A 24,708-nucleotide genomic window follows, 5' to 3' on the forward strand; every position below is an offset into this window, starting at 1 on the left:
GAAAGAGAGAGGGAGAGAGAGAATCCCAAGCAGGCTCCATGCTATCAGTGCGAAGCCCATTGTGGGCCTCCAGCTCATGAACCGTGAAATCACAAGATCATGACCCAAGCTGAAACCAAGAGTTGGGGACTTAACCAACTGAACCACCCAGGCGCCCCAATCTCATTGTGGTTTGAATATGCATTTTCCTAATGACTATTCATAGTGATCATCTTTCCAAATACTTATTGACCATTTATAGATCTTATTTTATGAAATGAATGTTGAAACATTTGTCCAATTTTTAATTGGGTTGTCTTCTGAGTAAACTGGTAAGACTACCTTTGATTTTAAATATAAATCCTTTGTTGGATATGTATTTTGCAAAAATTTTCTCCTTATCTGAGCCTTGTCCTTTAATTTTCATAACAATATCTTTTTGTACAACAAAAGCCACAGGTGAGAACATATTTTTTATTGAAGTATAATTGACATATAACATTATATTAGTTTCAGGTGTACAACATAATGATTCAATATTTGTATATATTGTGAAATGAACACCACAGTGAGTCTAGTTAATGTTCATAACTATTTATAGTTATAAAATTTGTTTTTTCTTGTGATGAAAGCTTTAACGATCTCTCTTGGCAACTTTCAAATATTCAATACTTTATTATTAACTATACCCTAAATTTCCACCACTTATTTTGTAACTGGTTTATTTTATAACCTTTTGACCTCCTTCACCCATTTTGCCTAGCCCCCACCCGCTTCTGGTGACCACCAATCTGTAAGCTTGGTTCCACAGATAAGTGAGGTACAATATTTGTCTTTTCTCTGATTTACTTCACTTAGCATAATGCCCTCAAGGTTCATCTATGTTGTTGCAAGTGGCAAGATTTCATTCTTTTTATGGTTGGATAATATTCCATATTACATCTTTATTCATTCATCCATTGATAGACACTTATGTTACTTCCATGTCTCGGCTGTTGTAAATAATGCTGCAGTGAACATGGGGGTGCAGATATCTTTTCAAGTTAGGGTTTTCGTTTTCTTCAGATAAATGCTAGAAATAGACTTACTGGATCATATGGAAGCTCTATTTTTAATTTTTTTGAGGAACCTCCATACTGTCTTCCATAGTGGCTGTACCAGTTTACATTCTCACTAACAGTGTACAGGTTCCCTTTTCTCCACATCCTCAACGACACTAGTTTTTTTTGATAATAGCCATTCTGACAGATGTGAGGTGATATCTCATTGTGGTTTTGATTTGCATTTCCCTGATGGTTAGTGATATTGAGCACCTTTTTATGTATCTGTTGGTCATCTGTCTGTCTTTGGAAAAGTGTCTATTCAGATCCTCTGCCTATTTTCAAATTGGATTGTTGGGGGGAGGTTGCTATTGATTTGTATGAGTTCTTTATATATTTTGGGTTTTAACACCTTATCAGATATATGATTTGCAAATATTTTCTCCCATTTAGTAGGTTACCTATTGATTTGGTTTATAGTTTCCTTTCTGTGCAGAAACTTTTTAGTTTGATGTACTCTCTCTAAAAGTTTCCTTTTAAAAAATATATTTTTTTTACATTTTATTTATTTTTAGAGAGAGAGACAGAGCACAAGTGGGGGAGGAGCAGAGAGAGAGGGAGACACAGAATCCGAAGCAGGCTCCAGGCTCTGAGCTGTCAGCACAGCACCCAGTGCGGGGCTCGAACTCACAAACCATGAGATCATGACCTGAACTGAAGTCAAACGCTTAACCGACTGAGCCACCCAGGCGCCCCTAAAAGTTTCTTTTTGATGAAGTCTAATTTGTTGATTTTATTGATTTTTAGTATGTGCATTTAAGTGAAAGGCATAATAAAAATGCACAGTTTTTCTCCCAGAAGTAGGAGTCAGATCTTTTATTAAGTATGAATAATGGACTAGATTTAAGAATTAAAAAATTACATTGCTTTATGTAGTTGTCTTCAGGTAAACCTTTTTTCCTTCATTTTTCCTGTAATATCATCTAATAGTTCATTGTCACACATAGTGCATTTATTTCTGATTGAGTTGAACCAGATTTTCATAAATTGCTTTATTGTAACTTCACACAGGCAGCTAATTACTAACAATTTACAATTATGAATTCCTGTAACTAAAATGAATAAATTGCCTTCAAAGTTGTCTCCTTTATCAATCCCCATTGGCATTTATTGAATTTATGTAATAAAGCAGGGTAAGCCTTTCCTTGTTTCTTAACTAATTCCTGAGACTAAAAACGATCATTTGTGATGTTATGAAGCAATATTGCAATCAGTAAAGGAAGTACTCACTCAAGTTACTATTAGAAGAGCCGTGGACTGTTCATAGCCTTCATTTTTGCAAGTCTTAGCCTGCTGTGCTCCTGGCAAGAATGGTGTTTACTCCCTCCGGCACCACAGAAGGAGCTGTTTAGCCACCTGCATCCCTGGCCAAATTGCAGCGAAGTGCTGATTACAGCATCCTTATTATCTGGCACCGTGTAGGAGGCGGCAAGAAGCACTCCCTGACTGTATTGTAGCAATGGATTTTGTGTTAGAAAAAATTATCCTTTTTTTTTTTTGTATGCATAGAGAACTTGACAGGAATGCTAAAAGTGTAATCATAGAATCTAGCATGTCATTGATACATTATTAAATGCTTCAAACTATTTGGCAACATGGTCTGTTGGGTACAGCTCTAGACTAGCAATTCAGTGAATAACATTTTAAGGTGGGCACTTGAGTGTCTCAGATATTTGATCTTGGGCAAATTTCTTTATTGTTCATACCATCTCCATTCCTTAGAAATACTGTGCATGTAAATTAGACCCTCGACTAAGGGGCATGTGGATTTTTTTTTTTTTTTAATTATTTTGAGGGAGGAGGAGGGGCAGAGACAGAGGGAGAGAGAATCCCAAGCAAGCTCCTCACTGTCAGCATGGAGGCCAATGCAGGGCTCAATGTGGGGCTCAAACTCACAAACCATGATGAGATCCTAACCTGAGCTGAAATCAAGAGTCAGACACTCAACTGGCTGAGCCACCACGTGCCCCGGGGCATGTGGATTTTTAAGTGTACACATTTAGGAAAATGTCTGGTTTTTTGTTTTTTCCCCTCAAATTTCTTATTTTGAAAAAATTTTAATATACTGAAATCAAGCAAGGAAAATAAACCGATAACCTATGACTTTCACCTAGAGTCATTACTTATTAACATTATCTCTTAATATCTCGCTTTTAAAAATCTTTTAAATGAGACTTAAAAAACAGTTGTAAAAACGTAAGAGAATTCCCTGGCTGAGCTTCCCCTAATGTTAATATCTTACATAATCATAGTAAATTATCAAAACCAGGACATTAATACTGATTCAGTACCATTAGCTAATCCATAGGTCTTCTTGGAGTTTTACCAGTTTTCCCACTAATGTCTCTTAATAATTTGGGATCCAAATCCAGGATCCTGTAGTCTACTTAGTCATCATATCTCTTTAGTGTTCTCCAACTTGCTTAGTATCTCAGTCTTTCTTTGCCTTTCCTTTTTTTTTTTTTAATGTTTATTTATTTTGAGAAAGAGATGGTAAGCAAGCGAGTGGGGGTGGGGCAGAGAAAGAGGGAGAGAGAATTTCAAGCAGGATCTGCACTGACAGTGGAGCCCCAACGTGGGACTTCATCCCATGAACTGCAAGATCATGACCTGAGCTGAAATCAAGAGTCAAACACTCAACTGACTGAGCCACCCAGGTGCCCCTTTGCCTTTCCTTTTTTAAAAATCAAAGTATAGTTGACATACAGTGTTACATTAGTTTCAGGTGTTCAACATAGTGATTCAGCAAGTCTATACTTTATGCCATGCTCACCATGTGTACCTACCATATGTTGGCATACAAGGCTATTCTAGTATCATTGACTACATGCCCTATGCTGTACCTTTTATCTTTGTGACTTATTCATCACATAATTGGAAGCTCGTACCTCCCATTCTCCTTCATCCCTTCTGATCTTGACAGTTTCGAAGAGTACTGGCCTTTTATTTTGTAGTGTGTTTCTCAGTTTGGGCTCCTCTGTTGTTTCCTCATGATTAAATTAAGGCTGTGCACTTCTGGCGAGAGTGCCACAAAAAAATGATGTTGTACCTTTCTCAGCACATCATATCAGGAGGAGCGTGATGTTGCTGTGTCTTCTTACTGGTGATGTTAATCTTAATCATTTAGTTAACGTGCTGTCTTCCAGGTTTCTCCATTATAAAGTTACTCTTTTTCCCTTTGCAATCAGTAATTATCCTGTGGACAGATACTTTGAGACTACGCAAATATCTAGTTCCCATCATACTTACACCTACTAATTTTAGTGTCCATTTATGGTTCTTGTCTGCAATGGTTATTACTATGTTTGCCTTTGGTGACTTTCTATTTCCATCATTCCTTTTATCTTTTTTTTATTAGAAAATGTTTTAACATCTATTTATTATTGAAAGACAGAGAGAGACAGAGCATGAGCATGGGAGGGGCAGAGAGAGAAGGAGACACAGAATCCAAAGCAGGCTCCAGGCTCTGAGCTGTCAGCACAGAGCCTGATGCAGGGCTCGAACTCACAAACCAAGAGATCATGACCTGAGCTGAAGTCGGATGCTTAACCCACTGAGCCACCCAGGTGCCTCCCTTTTATCTTTTTTAATTGGATTTTTTTTTCTGTAAGGAAGAGGTGTACCTTCTTCATTTATTTATTCATTCATTCATTGATTCATATCATTATGGACTCATGGATACTCAGAGAAATGTGGCTCCCCCCATCCATACTACCCTGTTCCATTATTATTTCCACCTTATTCCCACGCCTACATGGCCACAATACTATTATCACATTAATATGCTAATACTCTTATTTAAAGCACAGTTCAGAGTCAATATCCTTAGTGTACCCATAATAGTCTTTACTGTGTGTATGTTATGATTAATATTCAAAGATTATGTGTTATATTTTCTTGCCAGAAATCTCTTAAGTCTCTCCACTTTAATCTAGAAAAAAATTTTTTTTTGTCTCTGTTAATAAGGATGTTTTTCTCAAGAATTCTGAGAGTTGTCTTGCAGAATTTCCCTCCATTTGGTTTGTTTCCTCTTGAATAGATTTAGGACAAACATTGTTGGCAGGAATATTGCATACGTGATATTGTTTTCTTCTCGATACATCACATCAGGAAATACCTTATGTCAGTCTGTCCCATCATTGCTGAATCTGTTCATTTGGTTAAGGTGATATCTGCTAGATTTTCTCATTGTAAGGTTACCTTTCCCTCTTTGTAACTAATATAATCTGTGGGGAGATACTTGAGATTGTGTTGAATATCTTATTTTACTCAATGGTTGTAGGATCCATCAATGTTTCTTGCAAGAGTCAATTATTAATATGGTGGTTATAAAATGGTGACATTCTACTTCCATTATTCATTCTATATTTATTAGTTGGTTATTCTGTAAAGATCTTTGTTGTGCCATTTATTTAGAATTAGTATAGACTCATGAATTTTTTAATAATAACAGCTTTATTGAATGAAATATAATTCATATACCATACAATACAGCCATTTAAATTATACACACTTCAGTGCTTATTGGTATATTCATAGAAATGTGCAATCATCACCACAGTGAATTTTAGGACGTTTTCATCCCATGCCCTTTAGCTATCATCCCTCAACTTTGATCCCCACAAGGCCCTAAGCGATCACTTACGTACTTTCTGCCTCTATGCATTTGCCTATTCTGGACATTTCATAAAAACAGCATTATATAATATGTGGTCTTTTGTTGATTGGCTTCTTTCATGTAGCACAATGCTTCCAAGCTCTTCTACTTATGGCGGAATAAATCCCATTGTATAGATAAATTAGATTTTGTTTACCTATGTATTAGTTGATGGATCCTTGAGATGTTTCCACTTTTGGGCCCTTGTGAATAATGCTGCTATGAAAAATTGTATGCAAACAGCCATGTAAATATACTTAACACTACTGAACTGTCCACTTAAAAATGGTTAAGGTATTATATTTTATGATACATGTTTTTACCACAATAAAAAATTTATGGAATGTCCATATTTTAGAATACTAGCCATTTAATATTATATTTCAAAAACCTATATAACATAAAAGATGCTTATGATATCTTGAGTTAAAATGATATAAAAATCATAAATTTTATTTCAAATATATAAAAATTACTAGAAATATTTGTAAAGATATTTTCTTGTTAGCAGGGATTATTATCTCATGATGGTAGGATTATGAAGAGACTATTTCTTTTTCTTTATAAATTTTTACAAAATCTATAAGATGAATATGCTTTATTTTTACAACCAATGAAGAAAAAAACTAGAAAGAAAAAAATCATACAAAAAGAGTTTGTTACCAGCAATCTTCTTGTAACACATATATTATCTCAAAAATCCTTTCAATTAAAGAAATAATAGAGTGAATAGGTGAAGGGCATTAAGGGGCATTAAGCTTCCAGTTATAAAATAAGTCATGAGGATGAAAAGTATGGCACAGGGAATATAGTCAATAATATTGTAATCATGTTTCATGGTGACTACACTTATTGTGGTGAGCATTGTGTGTGTGTGTGTGTGTGTGCGTGCGTGTGTGTGTGTGTGTGTGTGTGTATAATGCACATATATATAATGGAGAGTAGTTCAAGAGAATGGCGTTCTGTGGGTATTATTCTATATTGCACTTCAATGTTGGATCTATGTTGTTTTTATAAGATGTATATTTAGGGTTTTCCCTGTTTGTATCCAGTAAATAGGAAATTTTCCATAAAAAAAATGGGAGGAAATATAGTACGTAATTCCATTTCTTTTACACTGTAGGAATTCTTCTTGTTTTATGTTGATTTATGAACCAGGCTTGGTTAGGCCTGCCATTAAACAACTTTGTTTTAAAGGAAGGCGAGAGTATTGAAGGAAAAATGCAAATTTAGTAAGATCATGTTCCAGTTTAGACCAGAAATTCTAGTTCAGATTAATGTAAGTATATAAAATATGTTATTTCTGGTAAATTACAATTTAAAACTAGAGCTCAAAGGAAGCATAGCTCTTGATGTATAGGAGGTATCTAAATGTTATAATTATATAGCATATTTTTAGTGCTTCTTTTGTTAAGGTCAAAACAAAACCTGTTCAGCTTGCTCAGTCTTGATGAAAGGAATTACGTGGTGTCGAGATTGGCATTGAAGATACACCTGGTTTCCTCACTCTTAGCGTCTTTAACAGAAGTGTTTGAGGACTTTAGATGTGTGTGAGAATTTAGCATGAGTGAGATTTTAGCTGTGTGTGTGTGTGTGTGTGTGTGTGTGTGTGTGTGTGTGTGTGTGTGTAGAGGTGGGTTGGGGGTGGGATAGGATGATTTATTTTCTATGCCGGGGGTTTTGCAATTCTAGTTTAGTGTTGAAGCAAAGTGAGTTAGAGGAGAAGCAGGATTCATAGCAGTAGCTGTTGAAAATACCAGCACGTAACAGTGCATTTTTTTTACCATGTTACCTGTTCCTGTGTATTCATACTTTTTTCCCTATATATCCTAATATTCTTAATTTTTGTCTTAGTTGCTTTATAGAGTTTTTCAAATTTATACTAATATCCACTAAATAATAATAATATTCTAGTACTGTACTCATAAAGCTAGGATTTAAAAATATGTGAATGAATATTAAAAATATTAAGGAAAACAGGAACATGTCTAGGAGAACTGTTAGGGACCTACAAAGTCAAGGCCTGAATACATCATATCTGACATTTTTGTTTGTTTGTTTGTCCCTCCCTCTTTTGAACTGGGATAAAGGAGATGATTTATTTTAAATACCCAACAGGTTTTTAAGCATATAGTTTAGAAGGAAATTAATAGAGGGAAACTGTCAGAGAACCAGGATGTCATCTATATCTAAGGGGTTATGAAATATGCTTACAGGTTCAGGCTGTAAGCTTGGGTGGCTCAGTCGATTAAGTGTCCGGCTTCAGCTCAGGTCGTGATCTCACTGTTGGGCTCGAGCCCTGCGTCAGCGCAGAGCCTGCTTGAGATCCTCTGTCTCCTTCTGTCTCTGCCCTTTCCCTGCTCACGCATGTGCTCTCTCTCTTTCTCTCTCAAAAATAAACATTAAAAAAAATCTGCTTACAATGTTAGTAGGCAGGAGGAGTCTTGGAGATAGTACACAAATTCCAAGTTGTTATGCATTATTAAAATGCATGAAACCTTCTAAAATGTGTGAAGGTAGTGGTAAACCACTAAGGTGTGGGTAGATGCTTTGGTATTTTTACCTCAAATGCAGGAAAAGCCATGCTTCCCTTGGTAACCATGGAATTTATCTTCTCAAATAGATTCTGATAGTAAGCTCCAGAAAAAATTATAATTAAATAATAATTACTATTATTATAAATAATAATAACTGAGAACCATTTCTGCCTTGTTTCATTCTCTACTGTTTCCAAGAATTCTGAGTCACAAAATAAAATCTTAAGTTAGAAAATTTTCAAAAATAGAAATGGCTTCAGAGAGAGTTTTTTTTAAAGTTCAAAAGCATTTGGTTGATCAGTTGAAAACAGTCATTGGATTCCATTTTTGTTGTTGTTTTCTTCCATCAAACAAATCTGTCTCCTAGTGGTGTTAAGTCTTGTCTGTTCAACTGTACTTACAGTCTCCTTCCATGACTGGCATCATATTTTATTAATGGCAAACTTGCAAAGTAAGTTAAATGACTTGTCTAAATCTTTTTATGTTTATTTTTATTTTTGAGTAAGAAAGAGTGCAAGCTGGGAAGGGGTGGCGGGGGCGGGGGGGGGGGGGTGGTTTGTGGACAGAGGATCCGAAGTGGGCTCTGCTCTAATAGCAGTGAGCCTGGAGGAGCCCAATGCAGGGCTCGATGTGGGGTTTGAACTTACGAACCATGAGATCATGACCTGTGCCAAAGTCGGACACTCAACCAGCTGAGCCACCCAGGTGCCCAACTTGCCTAGATCTTAAGGAAATCAGTAGGCTGTAGTCAGATGCTATACACAGTTGTTGGGGGTGGGGGAAAATTCCCCCTACTAATCTTGGTTCTTTGGGCTGGTCTAACAATTAAAATGACCCAAAATAGATTAATGGGAAGAAAAATTAATTTTGTACATATGGAGGTCTCATAGATATGGAACCTAAGAAATGACCAAAGCAGGCAGTTTATATACCTTTTAGAGAAAGAAACAATAAATTTGTGAAGAAATGACAAGACAAAGAACCTTAGTCTTGGCTTCTAATTAGTGAAGAACTTAAGCAGAGTTTGTATACATTGACTTCTAGGCCTTGAATTCTCTATCTCTGGTGATAAATGTTTTTTTACCTCCTGGTACAGGAAGATTACCTTTCACATGGGAAATTGACTTCCTGCTTCTGGGGGACAGAAAGGAGGGTCAGAATGTGCTTGCATTGGCTGTTTCTCAAGTAAACTTTAATTCAGAATTATCAGTGTGCTACTTTGACGTATTTGGGGGCAGCCTGCCACAATCCCCATGTAGTCTAATTCTCTATTTCCTAGAACTAGCTCCAAAAAAGAAGAAAAATATATTGGATTTTTAGGTGGAATTTAGACTCTGGAAAGAGACCTGGATTAGAGTCTGTTTCTGCTGTTTAACCTTATGCATAGCCCTCTAAGTCTGTTTCTCCATGTTCAAAGTGTGAAGAATAATAGTGCCTACTTTGTAGGATTGTTTTGAGGAATAAATAAAATAATGCATGTCAGATACTTAGCACTGTGTCTGGGCTATAGTTAGTACCCAACATACGGTTTAAAAAAAATATTCCTGCATGCATGTGAGTCTATGTTCTACATCTTTTTTTTTTTTTTTTCTTTTTACTCTTTGGGTACTTCAGTCTCCTGAGGTTTTCCATAGAATAAGCGTGGCAAGTCCTGCTGAAGCCAGTGTCAGGTAACATCTAGAAACTTTCCCTAAGGCAGAATCATTTGGCTGAAAATAGCCCAGGGGAGTAGATACATGGAGAATACGAAATTGACATGTTTTTAACAGAATTTTCTCTTTACATGCTTTTTTTTTTTTCCTTTTTAAATAGTGCCTTTGAAGATGAGACAATGAAGCTTCGACAGCTGAAACTAGATAATCAGGTGAGCAAATCAGGAGTCTCCCTCCTGTTTTGAAATAAGTGAACAGCTATACTGACCATGATGATGATGCATCTGCTGATGCAGAGTCTTGAACTCTGAAGTCTTGGCAGGGTCATGGAAAGAAGACAGGAAAGGGAAAGGTTCTGATGTTGTAACTAAGCAGTGCTGAACCAAGGCCCTGGGCTCTGGCAAGACCCAACTGCCTTCAGGAGCACAGTGATAAAACTGGCCTTGGATTTATAGTCACTGGAAATTCCTTGGCACCTTTCCTAAGAATTAGAAGAATGTTAACATTGTATTTCTGTATAGAAATTTGGTCCTGCTGCCTTAAATATGTCTCTACATTGTACTTTCATTGAACTACAAGAATGAACTACAATTTCACGGAATTTTATTCAATTTCATTGAACTACAATGTTTTTCTCACTCTCAAATACAGATCTGAGCATGCTGCTGTGCTTGCTTAAAACCCCGATTGCTTACAGCACAGTTTTCTTCACAGCACTGGTCCCAATGTCCAGTTACACATTCATTCTTTTCTTCAGTGATTTGATTTATGTTTGTTTCCTCCAATAGGCTAAGCTCCATGAGAATAGGAGTCAAGTCTGTTTATGATGACCAGAAGTTCCCAGCATAGGGCTGGGCACATAAAAATCCTTCGTTAAATATTTGAAGGAAGGAAGGAATAAATGGACACTTGTGTGTCGTTATATGCTATGATCATCATTGTTAGTCAGCTTAGAACCTATGCCCAACATATTTTGCTTCCATTTGAGCATGTTTTCTAATTTAGGACATTCTATAGCTCTAGTCTTCCCATGTAGTGTCTAGACTTTAGGTGACTAAACATACCTCTAAAGTTTTGCCTATTTATGTTAATGTTGGAATTAATAATGGGACTTCTAGTGTAATAAGTTGCTTTAAAGGTGGACTCATTAAAAACTGGGGAAGAGGTCTCTTTGGGGCATGTGGGGATGTGCAGGCCTACTCTCCATAGGGCAAGGCCCCTGTGGGTTGGAACGCCACGCTGGCCCCAGGAACGGCACTGGTGCTTGTGCTCATGTGTGGCCACCCCTGAATGGCACCTTCTGAGTCTTTCATGGTGATGACAGAAACTGTCATCACATTCCACTGACACTCAAGTCACCAAATGTTGGGGTCTAGTCTCCTCACGTGCAGCTGGAAGGGAAATGTTGCCCAGTGGTCTTCAGAGACCCCCTGTATGCAAGCCTGTGCCACCATAGGAGACATTTGGCTTCTAGGTGGCTGTGGTGGCCTCCATCATCAGCTGTGCCATCATCCTGCTTAGGCCCTAGCCCTCTTCACATGCTGCATCGTGAAGTATGCAGAGAGGAGCAGCCACGGTTCTTGGACAGGGTGGCCCGGCTGTGGCTCCATCCATCTAGTTCTGTCACCTTCAAGGTCTAAATAGCAACAGAGGCCTGTCTGGAGCCACCTGGCTAGGCACAGGACAACCACAGCTTCTCCACCCCTGGCAAGGGCCCCAGAGGGCTGGCTGGCAGGGACAAGTACCACTGGGCCTAGCGCTCTGGGCCCCAGCTGTCCTGGGCTCTCCCTGCACCCAGGTGAACACACGACAGAGCTTGCCTGTCCCTGGGCCATTGTGGGAGTGCTTGTGCAGCCTGATATTCAGAGCCCACCCTCCACGTGGGGAGGGCCAAGTGAACCCCAACAGCCTGGCACCTGTATCTTGGCATGTGTCGGTGAAATCCACTTTGGGGCTTAGGGATCCCCAGGGCACGTGGGCTTGGAAGGCTGGGGACCCCAACATGAGTGACCTGTCCTGGGGGAGCCTGGCTGTCGCACTTTTTATAAGTAGGCTTCCTTGAAACCACTGCTGAGGTTAATATACCAGCTGTATCCTCCCTCCAACCTGCTTCCTTTAAAGAGACACAGGGACATCTTAAGCAAGTCTAGTTTTGCACAGCCAAGCAGGAAAATGGCAAAAAAAACTTCTCAGCAATTACAGGTGGTTGTCTCAGCATTTTCCTTTGCGAGGCAGGCTGGCTCTAAACAGAGACCCATCTAGTGTTGTGCACACATCTGTAAAGTTGCCGGGTAAAGGGTGTGAAATAAACAATCCTTTCAAATACTGGGAAAACATAAACTAAAACTAGGAAGGAAACTAATCTAACTGGGATCATGGGGAAAATTCTGATTATATATATATATTTCTACTTATACTTACCTCCCCACCACACACAAAAGAGATTGAAATACTTGAGATGGGCCCTTTATTTTCTATATTCCATTGCGTAGCAAACTGTATTTAGGGAGATGTGTCCATAAAATTGTAGATTTTTGTTTGATTTATTTTTATAAGGCTAACTGGTACATACTGTGCTAGCATCTAAAATCTATGGTCATCTATGAAATAACATAGTAGATGTAAGTTTTTGAATTTTGAAGTTTTTGAATTTTGTATAGAGATATATTTTCTTTTATTTTAAAAATATGGATTCCGGTAATACAGAAAAGATATTTCATGAACAGTCTCTCCCTCTCTATATGGCTTAGTTCTTTACCAGAGGCTGTCACTAACTTCAAATGTATCTTTCCAGAGGTGGTCAATGAATATCAAGACATAAAATTTTGTAGGAGTATTTTAAAATTCAAAAAATGTCCAGGCCTGATGTACAAATGGTGTTAAATAGTGTGCGAGAATACTGTAAGGGGCCTGAAATGCTGCCTTGGGCATAAGAAGGAGGTTGCTCAGCAGGGGGCAAGGGAATTTCCACAAATGCAAACTGAGTGTTCAAATGGCCTGTAACAAAGGCAGCACTACAGAATGAATAAAACATAGGGCTGGGAATCAGAAGCCTTTGGTTCTAGTTTTTAGTCTGCCATTAATTAGCTATGTGATCTTAGAGAAGATTCTTTTTAATACTTTTTTAGTGTTTATTTTTGAGAGAGAGAAAGAGAGAGACAGAGCATGAGCAGGGGAGGGGCAGAAAGAGGGAGACACAGAATCTGAAGCAGGCTCCAGGCTCTGAGCCGTCTGTACAGAGCTTGACACGGGGCTCAAACTCACGAACTGTGAGATCATGACCTGAGCTGAAGTCGGACCCTTAACCGACTGAGCCACCCAGGTGCTCCTGATTTTAGGTAAGATTCTTAAACTCTGGGGCCCACTATTTTATCTGTAGAGTGGGGTCAGACTGGATAACAGAATGTTAGATAGGATCTTAGACTAGGTTAGAGCTGAGATGGAAGTACATTGAGGAAGGCTAGGTTGCTGCTCGGTCTGGGCCTCACAGGCTGGTAGGATCTTGATGGCTCACAGTTCAGGGCCTGCCAACCTACCTGAGGTGTACCATGTGCTCCCATCCATGACAGTGGCTTACTGTGGCAGTGATTATCAGTGGAGGTGGGAGAGCCTAGGGAACCTTATTCTCCCCACACCTGCCTGAAGTATACAGTAGATTAACCTCTTAGGAGTCCTGCTTTGGGAATGTTCCCATGGTTGAGTCATTGGTCATGAATTTTGTAGGATGAGAGATAGTTTGATAAGAGCAGCCGGAGGTCATAAGTCTCATGAGGATTGGTTCATACTAACCAATTTCATAAGTGATGAACCTAAGCCAGGGGATTAATTTATTAATTTCTAATGAACTATATACCAGAATCAGCTGGTCATCACATTCCTATCTGCGGGAGGTTTGCAATTATTAAAGTGGCCTGGTAAGTTTGAAATCAGAGCAAGTGGAGTCTGTAAAATGATATCTACAGTAAACATCATTGTGTGAAGGTATAATTAATTCATCTCTACTAAAGGGATACACCTGCCAACAGAATGAGATATGTGAGTATCTGGCCAGGCCACTTGCTGCCTTGTATAGTACGAGAGATACAAGGTAACTCTTGCTCTAAGTTTTATCCTACCTTATTTCCACACTGACCATTTTCCTTCTCTTAACTCATTCTTTCATCATCCATGTTTCAGCAGTACTGAGCAGGTTTGCTTCTTTCATATCTGTCTTTTTTCCCTGATAGTATAATCTTAGTATTTAATGTTTGAAAATCCTAGATTCACAGATAATTTACACATGGCTGTTTTTGTCCTATATAGGTTTTTGAACAGCTTTATTGAGGTCTAATTCACACACGGTAAATATACACCCAGTTAAAGTGTACACATGAAGGTTGCCTGGGTGGCTCAGTTGATCATCTGGCTCTTGATCTTGGCTCAGGTCATGAGCTCACGGTTTGTGGGTTCAAGCCCCGTGTCGAGCTCTGTGCTGGTGGTATGGAGCTGCTTGGGTTCTCTTTCTCTCCTGCTCTCTCTGCCCTTCCCCCACTCACACACACCCTCTCTCTCTCAAAATAAATAAACTTTGAGAAAAAAGTGTACAAATGATTTTTAGACCTCATATAAAATGGAATCATATAATATGTAGTCATTTGTGTCTGGCCCCTTTACTTAGGAAAATGTTCATCCATGTTATCACATGTATCACTGCTGCAGTCCTTTTTATTGTTGAATAACATTCCTAGTTGTGGATACTCCACATTTCATTTATCTATTCATCAGATGATGGACATTTGCATTATTTTCACTCTTGGGCTATTACAAATAATGCTGCTCTGAACCTGTGTCTAAGTTTCTGTACAGACATACTTTCATCTCTCTTGTCTGATATACCTCAGGTAATAGGAGTGAGAGAATTCCTGGGTCATATGGTAACTCTGTTTAACATGTTAAGGAACTGCCAGACTGTCTTCAAAAGTCACTGAACCATTTTACACATTCCCACCAGCAATGTCTGGGGCCTCCAGTATCTCCACATCCTTGTCAGCACTTATTATTTTCTGTCTTTGATTACAGCCATTTGAGTTGCATTTCCCTAATGACTAATGATGTTGAGCATTAAAATGTACTTAGTGGCTCTTTGTATGTCCTCTTTGGAGACATGGAGAAATGGAGAAAACCCATTTTTAAATTGGGTTATTGTCTTTTTGTTGTTAAATTATAAGAGTTCTTTATATAGTCTAGATCCAAGTTCTTTATCAGAAGTATCATTTGTGAATACTTTCTGCAATTTTTACTTTCTTAATGGTATTGGTTTCAGCATAAAGTTTTCATTTATTTTTTCTCCTGTCTCTTGCACTTTTGGTGTCATATCTAAGAAACCATTGCTTACCCAAGATTACCAAGATTTGCTCCTATGTTTTCTTCTAAGAGTCTTACACTTCCTATGATTTGCTTTGAGATAATTTTTATATGTGGTGTAAGATGAGAGTCCAACTTTATTCTTTTGCATGTGGATATCCAGTTGTCCCAGTACCATTTATTGAAAAGGTATTCTTTCTCATTGAGTATATTTTGTTTTTATTTTTACTTGTTTCTCTAGGGTACTCACTTTTTTTTTCAGGGTATGTGAACTCCTTAGCTGGCTACAGATTGTAAAGATTTTTAGATTCTTCCAGGGATGTTACTCAGCCATGGATGCACATTAGGTGGAGAACATTTATGCCATCTGGTGGACAAGGGATTGAAGTACAACATAGTCCCTTTTGGTCAGGTTGCTCATCTGTTTGTTCCTATCATTATAACAGAGGTGGTCATTCGCACACTGAATTGATATTTTAAGAAGTGTGATTTAGGGATTCCTGGGTGGCTCAGTTGGTTGAGCACCTGACTCTTGATTTTGGCTCAGGTCATGATCCCAGGGTCGTGGGATTTAGTTCTGCATTGGGCTCTGTGCTGAGCATGGAGCCTTCTTAGGATTCTTTCACTCTCCCCCTTAGCCCTTCTCTCTCTCTCTCTCTCTCTCTCTCTCTCTCTCTCTCTCTCTGTCTTTAAAATAAAAAAAAGAAAGAAGTGTGATTTAAAAATTTTAGTCTCTTCTTCTTTTGATCTCACTTTGTGTGCTAGGGAGATTAGTTATGTTTAGCCAAACTGTTAGATTGCAGGCAACCATTCTGATATTGCTGGTTGCCCCTTGTGGTCAGCCGGTCTGTTCCAGAAGTGTCATACTGTTACCAGCCCATCACTTCTAGGGAGTCTTTCTGGAAAATTGAGCATCAGTGAAGTCAGACTCTTACTAATTTGAGGCTTGCCTGAGCTTTATTATTTTATTGCATGAAGCCATTTGATGGAATCCCCCCTCCATCTAATCTCCTTTATTTCCTCATTTATTTTGGAATTACCATCCAATATTTTGCTCCCGGGGAGTGATAATAGGACATACCACTGCATTCTGGAAAAGATGGATTCTTTGAGTTATTCTTCAGTTTCCAAGGGAATTGGGAAATTTAAAGGTTTGGCTTATGTGACACTGAAGGTCCTGAAAGCAACGTATTTTAATTGCATATAGGGTATCAATCAGTCACCTGTGGCTCTCTTCCTGACTACCCATCCTTCTTTTAATATTGTAAAGAATCCTTTGTTTATGCAGCCTCATTTACAGCTTTTTAGGGAAGGTAAAACAAATGAAATATGAGTTGACATTGTTGCATTGAAGCTCAATTAACACCTATCTCCCTCCTCCAAACTGTGTGAGGATGATTAGAATGCTAAATCAGGAGACACTTTTCACCAAAATAGCAATTTGCCCGCCAATATTTTATGATTTTTTTCTCGTTTAAAAATTTGGACAAGTGCTCGCTTCGGCAGCACATATACTAAAAATTTGGACAATAGTAGGTTATATTCAGTGCTATAACGTAGTAGTGGTGGCTACTACAATCTACAGTTGGTGTATTTCTGTCAAGTTGCTGATCTAAATAAGTGTGACTTGTGTTGAAGTTGATAGAGAAAGGCTTCACCAGATACACTGGTAGGATCACTGTGGCCAGGAGTCTGGTCTGCCCTTTACAGGTCTAAAAACTGGGTTTTGTCAGCGAACCTAATATAACCAGGTCCTTTGGCACAAACTCACACTGGTCAAACTCGTGACAGTCAGGTATGAAACCAGACACCAATTTATTAATATACAATGGGAACTCCAGCTCTTCCAGTGTATATTCATCTCTGCTGCTCATGCTTCCCTGCTCTGGGAACATGATACCTAAGAAATTAATTGAAAATTAGAATGCTGGTTGGTAAGAAGGGAATTTGAGGAAATGAAATTAGTAGTCCCAAGGGACATTTCATCAAGGCCATGAAGAAGCCCTTATATGGTTTCCTGTCCACAAACAGACTAAGGTCTCCCAGGAAATTGGATACTCTTGTCTACCAGATTCAACATTTCTCTGTCTTGGGACAGGTTGGATAACCTCTTTCAAATTCTTGGTCTTTGGCTGCTCTTTTCTGGACCACCAGCAGAATACCCCTTTCCTGTAGAGCATTTTTTCTTTACGTATGTTAACAGAATGGATTGGCTGTGGCTTGCATCTTTGCTTCATCAATTGCTGCCAGTTATGAGACTATATGAGACTAGATAACTGTGGCCACATAGATGCGGCAGTTTCTCATGTCTGTTATGTTTCATGTCCCATTTCTTCAGCCGGCTTACTTCTGATCCACTACGTAAGACTTCTCAGTTGCTAGAAGCAGCTCATTAGGGCCTCTTATGTATTTAGTGTTCCTTTTACATTAAGGTCCATCTATTCATATCAATTCATGAGTCTCAAAATAATCTGAGAAACTTCAGTTATTCCTTCCCAGCCTTCTCTAACCTTTATTCATTCTTGATGGAATAGTCCATTTTGGCACATTATCTTCGCTCCCTAGTCTTTTTTCTTATTCACGGGGTTGGGTAAAGAGTAGTTCTGTTTCTTCTGTGTCCTCTGAATTTATCTACAAGCTTTCATCAGCCCAGTTGAGGGAAAACATACATCCTTTTCTACTGATTGTCTCACCCCATGGAGTAACTCTTCTTCTCGTGGCACTTTTTAAAAGCAGTATCAGTGAAAAAAAGTAAATAGCTTTCTGCCTAAGAAACAATAAAGTAGGTTATAATATCTTTGCTTTAAAATCATGGTTTAGTTTTTTTAGCTTGGGGCTTAGCACTTTCCTATTCTGAGATATCCCAGATCCATAATAATTTCCAGGTATTATAATCTCTTATTTGTCAAAGCTTAAAAATAATATATGTGCTAGTATCTTCCTTTTCATCATGTTGGGTTTTTTTCTCAGAGTTTCTCGTACTTTTTTCCTGACTTTCCTTGCTACCATATTCACTATCACTTTTATCCATAAAATTGATTGCTTTCTACTTAGAATGTCCCGACTGAAAGTTTTCTTCCCCCTCTTTATCCTTGGTTCTGATTTGTTTTATTTCTAATTATGTAAAAATGAGCAAGAAAGGAAAAGCCACTGCTCCGTAGTTGATTAAAATATGGAAATAATTTGAAGTTTAGAGGATACGAAGTTTTATGTTTTTTCAATTATAAAAGTTAGAAAATTTAGAAAATACAAAAACTAGAAAAAGGAAAAAAAATCCATAATCTACCACCCAAAGAAATCACCATTACTGTGTTTCTTTATCTTTTCTCCTATGCACGTTTATGTATTTTAAACTTGTGATCGTGCTTTGATAATAATATGATAATTACTATAAATATTTTATATTTATTTTTGAGAAACAGAGTGAGACAAAGCATGAGCGGGGGAGGGGCAGAGAGAGAAGGAGACACAGAATCTGAAGTAGGCTCCGGGCTCTGAGCAAGTGGTCAGCACAGAGCCTGATGCGGGGCTCGAACCCACAAACTGTGAGATCATGACCTGAGCCGAAGTCGGATGCTCAACCAACTGTCACCCAGGTGCCCCATAATTACTATAAATATTTTAAATAGACTTGGGTCACCACCTCAGCTTGGCTAGAAATGCATTTGTATCATTTTAAATAGATCTTTAAAGGTGTTTGGTAAATATATAGTAAACAAAATGAGTGACTCATTGTCCTTCTCTGTGCCTCAGTGTTGCCATGTCTCAAGCAGGAGAAATTAATTCACAAGAGGTTTGTGAGGATTAGTGAAAAACTGTAAATGTTCGAAGCAGCTAGGTCCTGTCATAACTCTTCTGGCTATAATATCACAATTTTTTCCTAGAGAGCACTGCTGGAGAAGAAGCAGAGAAAAAAGCGCCTTGAGCCACTCATGGTACAGCCAAATCCAGAAGCAAGGCTACGTCGATCAAAGCCAAGAGGTAGCGAGGAGCAAACTCCTTTGGTGGAACCTCACACCCCACAGAATGATGTCATCCTACATGGTGTGTGTTTAGGCAGCACCTCTTCCCACTAGGGTATAGTTTTCACAAACCTAGGAGAAGGCAGGAGGATTTTCAGATGGACCAGAGGGACAATTATTAGCATCGTTACTAGGTACCTTCATAAATCTTTTAATTACATTCTGGATCTTTGAGTTAAAATAAAAGCCATAGATTAATCAGTGGAAGATACGTTGAAGTTCGTGTCCACCCTAGAACTGTTGCTTTCATTGCCAAATGAATTAGTCCAGAATGGCCTATTTGAGGAAGGGATTGTCTTGATTGTTGCATCATGACAGAGTTAACCATGAAGCCAGGAGTAGTAGAGACCATCCATTCTTCCAATAGATAGGACTCAACGGACCATGTGAGATGGTGAGCTATTGACTTGGACAGGATCTGAACTTTGGAGGACCTACTTTGTTTTCATGGTCTCGTTCTTTAGTTTCTAAAGCATACAACCAAGTACATTTTATTTAGTGACAGTCACAATGTTAATAACTTAAACACCAGTCCTGAGTTACTTTATTAACAAATATCTGTGAATGTTAAGGAAGGAGAAGCAAAATGGTTTGATGGTTCTTAATTCGATCACATACACCAAAACCGCCAGCTGAATAATGGATAATATTTTCCTCTTTTTTCCTTTCTTGTGGACCATAGGCATTGATGGTCCAGCTGCCTTTTTGAAGCCAGATGCTCAAGATTTGGAAACCAAACTTCATGTTCTTTCAGTAGGCTCTTCTGCTACAGAAGAGGATACCGAAGGAAGTGTTGATGGGGAAAGCACTATGGATACTGTGCCTAAGCCAGATCTCCAGGAGATTCTCCAAAAACATGGTGAGGATTGGTAATGATTGTAAGGCAGTCAATCACCTTAGCCACGTATAACTTTTCCTTTCCTTTTTTTCATTGTTGGTTAACAATCTACATGATTCAAAACTGCTTGGGGGGCGAATGGGTGGCTCAGTTGGTTAAGTGTCTGACTCTTGATTTCAGCTCAGGTCATGATCCCAGGGCCATGGGATTAAGCCCCACGTTGGGCTCTGTGCTGATGGTCATCAGCCTGCTTGGGATCCTTTCTGCCCCTCCCCTGCTTATGCTCGCTCACTCTCTCTCTCAAAATAAATAAATAAACATTTTTTTAAAAAACAAAAAACAAAATTGCTTGGAATGTGGCTTCTGGCTTTACAGAGGTAATATCTGAGAACTGACCATTGTCAACCATAGTATTTATCCTGTTGCTTGAGAAAAATAAAATAATTAAATATATATTAGAAGCATTAGCTACTATATGTGACTATTTCTTTTTGATATTTTATTTTTAAGATTTTATTTTTAGAGTAGCAACAAAAATTTATTAAAAAAATTTTTTTTTCATATATAATTTATTGTCAAATTGGTTTCCATGCAACACCCAGTGTTGGTTTCCATACAACACCCAACAGGTGCCCTCCTCAATGCCCATCACCCACTTTCCCCTCTCCCCCACCCCTCATTAACCCTCAGTTTGTTCTCAGTATTTAAGAGTCTCTTATGGATTGCCTCCTTCCCTCTCTGTAACTATTTTTTCTCCCCTCCCCTCCCCTCCCCCCTCCCCCATGGTCTTCTGTTAAATTTCTCAGGATCCACATAAGAGTGAAAACATATGTTAAATCTTTCTCTGCCTGACTTATTTCACTTAGCATAATACTCTCCAGTTCCATCCACATTGCTACAAATGGCCAGATTTCATTCTTTCTCATTGCCAAGTAGTATTCCATTATATATATAAACCACATCTTCTTTATCCATTCATCAGTTGATGGACATTTAGGCTCTTTCCATAATTTGGCTATTGTTGAAAGTGCTGCTATAAACATCGGGGTACAAGTGCCCCTATGCATCAGCACTCTTGTATCCCTTGGGTAAATTCCTAGCAGTGCTATTGCCGGGTCATAGGGTAGATCTATTTTTAATATTTTGAGGAACCTCCACATTGTTTTCCAGAATGGCTTCACCAGTTTCTATTCCCACCAACAGTACAAGAGGGTTCCCATTTCTCCACATCCTCTTCAGCATCTATAGTCTCCTGATTTGTTCATTTTAACCACTCTGACGGGTGTGAGGTGGTATCTCATTATGGTTTTGATTTGTATTTCCCTGATGAGTAGTGACGTTGAGCATCTTTTCATGAGCCCGTTGGCCATCTGGATGTCTTCTTTAGAAAAGTGTCTATTCATGTCTTCTGCCCATTTCTTCACTGGATTGTTTTTTGGGTGTGGAGTTTGGTGAGTTCTTTATAGATTTTGGATAATAACCCTTTATCTGTTATGTCATTTGCAAATATCTTTTCCCATTCCATCAGTTGCCTTTTATTTTTGTTGATTGTTTCCTTTGCAGTGCAGAAGCTTTTTGTCTTGATGAGATCCCAATAGTTCATTTTTGCTTTTAATTCCCTTGCCTTTGGAGATGTGTCGAGTAAGAAATTGATGTGGCTGAGGTCACAGAGGTTTTTTCCTGCTTTCTCCTCTAGGGTTTTGATGGTTTCCTGTCTCACATTCAGGTCCTTCATCCATTTTGAGTTTATTTTTGTGTATGGTGTAAGAAAATGGTCTAGTTTCACTCTTCTGCATGTTGCTGTCAAGTTCTCCCAGCACCATTTGTTAAAGAGGCTGTCTTTTTTCCACTGGATATTCTTTCCTGCTTTGTCAAACATTAGTTGGCCATACATTTGTGGGTCCAATTCTGGAGTCTCTATTCTATTCCATTGGTCTATGTGTCTGTCTTTGTGTCAAAACCATACTGTCTTGATGATTACAGCTCTGTAGTAGAGGCTAAAGGCTGGGATTGTGATGCCTCCTGCTTTCATTTTCTTTTTCAATATTACTTTGGCTATTTGGGGTCTTTTGTGGTTCCATACAAATTTTAGGATTGCTTGTTCTAGCTTCGAGAAGAATGCCAGTGCAATTTTGATTGGGATTGCATTGAATGTGTAGATTGCTTTGGGTAGTATTGACATTTTAACAATATTTATTCTTCCAATCCATGAGTATGGAATATTTTTCCATTTCTGTGTATCTTTTTCAATTTCCTTCATAAGCTTTCTATAGTTTTCAGCATACAGATCTTTTACATCTTTGGTTAGGTTTATTCCTAGATATTTTATGATTTCTGGTGCAATTGTGAATGGGATCAGTTTCTTTATTTGTCTTTCTGTTGCTTCATTATCAGTGTATAAAAATGCAACTGATTTCTGTACATTAATTTTGTATCCTGCGACTTTGCTGAATTCATGCATCAGTTCTAGCAGACTTTTGGTGGAGTCTATCGGGTTTTCCATGCATAGTATCATGTCATCTGCAAAAAGTGAAAGCTTGACTTCATCTTTGCCAATTTTGATGCCTTTGATTTCATTTTGTTGTCTGATTGCTGATGCTAGAACTTCCAACACTATGTTAAACAACAGCGGTGAGAGTGGACATCCCTGTCGTGTTCCTGATCTCAGGGGGAAAGCTCTCAGTTTTTCCCCATTGAGGATGATATTAGCTGTGGGCTTTTCATAAATGGCTTTTATGATGTTTAAGTATGTTCCTTCTATCCCGACTTTCTTGAGGGTCTTTATTAAGAAAGGATGCTGTATTTTGTTAAATGCTTTTTCTGTATCAATTGACAGGATCATATGGTTCTTTTGTTTTATTCATGTGATGTATCACATTGATTGATTTGCGAATGTTGAACCATCCCTGCAGCCCAGGAATGAATCCCATTTGATCATGGTGAATAATTCTTATATGTGTTGAATTCGATTTGCTAGTATCTTGTTGAGAATTTTTGCATTCATATTCATCAGGGAGATTGGCCTGTAGTTCTCTTTTTTTGCTGGGTCTCTGGTTTGGGAATCAAAGTAATACTGGCTTCATAGAATGAGTCTGGAAGTTTTCATTCCCTTTCTATTTTTTGGAACAGCTTGAGAAGGATAGGTATTATCTTTGCTTTAAATGTCTGGTAGAATTCCCCAGGGAAGCCATCTGGTCCTGGACTCTTATTTGTTGGGAGATTTTTGATAACTGATTCGATTTCTTCACTAGTTATGGGTCTGTTCAAATTTTCTATTTATTCCTGTTTGAGTTTTGGAAGTGTGGAATTTTTTTTCGTTTATTTATTTTTGAGAGACAGAGTGTGAGCGGGGGAGGGGCAGAGAGAGAAGGAGACACAGAATCTGAAGCAGGCTTCAGGCTCTGAGCTGTCAGCACAGAGCCCTACACAGGGCTTGAACTCACAAACCATAGGATCATGACCTGAGCTGAAGTCGGACACTTAACCAACTGAGCCACCCAGGTGCCCCTTTTAAATTTTTTTTTAATATTTATTTTTGGAAGAGAGAGACAGAATATGAGTGGGAGAGGGGCAGAGACACACACACACACACACACACACACACACACAGAATCCAAAGCAGGATCAAGGCTCTGAGCTGTCAACACAGAGCCGGATGCAGGACTTGAGCCCACGAACTGCAAGATCATGACCTGAGCTGAAGCTGGACACTTAGCCAGCTGAGCCACCCAGGCTCCCTTTAAGATATTATTTTCAAGTAATCTCTACACCCAGTGTTGGGCTCGAACTCACAACCCCGAGATCAAGAATTGCATGCTCTACTGACTGAGCCAGCCAGGCAACATGACATTTTATTTGTAGTTCCCACTCCCTTCTTTTGACAAAGTTGCCACTCAGCACCCCTACTTGGCCTCCATTTCAGTTTATATTGATCTAGTGATAAGGGGAAAAACAAGTAACAGCTGAGCAGAAATACAAATTGTATCAAAATATCCTTAAGCTAATACTTTACTAGAGCTAATACTTTTACTAGAGGCTACTTTCTGCTAGTTGGAGTTATCATTTCCATGGATATTCCCATACATTTTGGAGATCTCTTGTAGTTTATTTTCCTTCTTAGAAAAATAATTTTATAGTGGAAGGAATTAAGTGTCCTTTTTTTCTGCTAAGAAGACTGAAATCGGTATGAATACATGTTTATCAGGTCCCTACTTTGTAATAGATGGACATCGTAGGTCCTGGGATGTGTGAAGCAGGAGATTCTATCACACAGTAGTAGAACAGATGTACACGCAAACAAATTCACATACTCATCTAAGAAACATGTATTGAGTATATACTATATATTAGGCATTGTTCTAGACACTTGGGCTACAATAGTAAACAAGGTTCCTGTCCTCCTGAAGTGTGTATTCTAATTGAGGCATCATGTACATAAATAGCCAACGGAGCATTGAGAGGGGTACCTAACCCAGAGCTGAAGGTTTGGAAAGCTTCCCAGAGAAAATGATGTCCAAGCTAGAGCATGATGCAGGAAGAGGTACTGGCCAGTTCAGAATGGCTAGAGCAGAGTATGAGGG

General features: G+C 38.5%; 1 protein-coding gene across 4 annotated transcripts in view; it reads left to right on the forward strand.

The window, feature by feature from the left end:
* TULP3 (TUB like protein 3) overlaps positions 1 to 24,708 on the forward strand; it is a 66,787-nt gene that overhangs the window by 23,664 nt on the left and 18,415 nt on the right. For 2 of the 4 annotated variants that reach the window (XM_015061443.3, XM_015061444.3), the window contains 3 exons: positions 10,086 to 10,137; positions 19,153 to 19,312; positions 19,973 to 20,149. In XM_015061443.3, coding sequence (XP_014916929.1) covers positions 10,086 to 10,137; positions 19,153 to 19,312; positions 19,973 to 20,149 — 389 coding nt within the window. Of the gene's footprint in view, positions 1 to 10,085; positions 10,138 to 18,685; positions 18,865 to 19,152; positions 19,313 to 19,972; positions 20,150 to 24,708 lie in introns of those variants that run through there. The other 2 variants (XM_053225717.1, XM_053225716.1) reach the window with 2 other exon arrangements.

Source organism: Acinonyx jubatus, chromosome B4, assembly GCF_027475565.1.
Source record: "Acinonyx jubatus isolate Ajub_Pintada_27869175 chromosome B4, VMU_Ajub_asm_v1.0, whole genome shotgun sequence".
Taxonomy (NCBI): Eukaryota; Metazoa; Chordata; class Mammalia; order Carnivora; family Felidae; genus Acinonyx; species Acinonyx jubatus.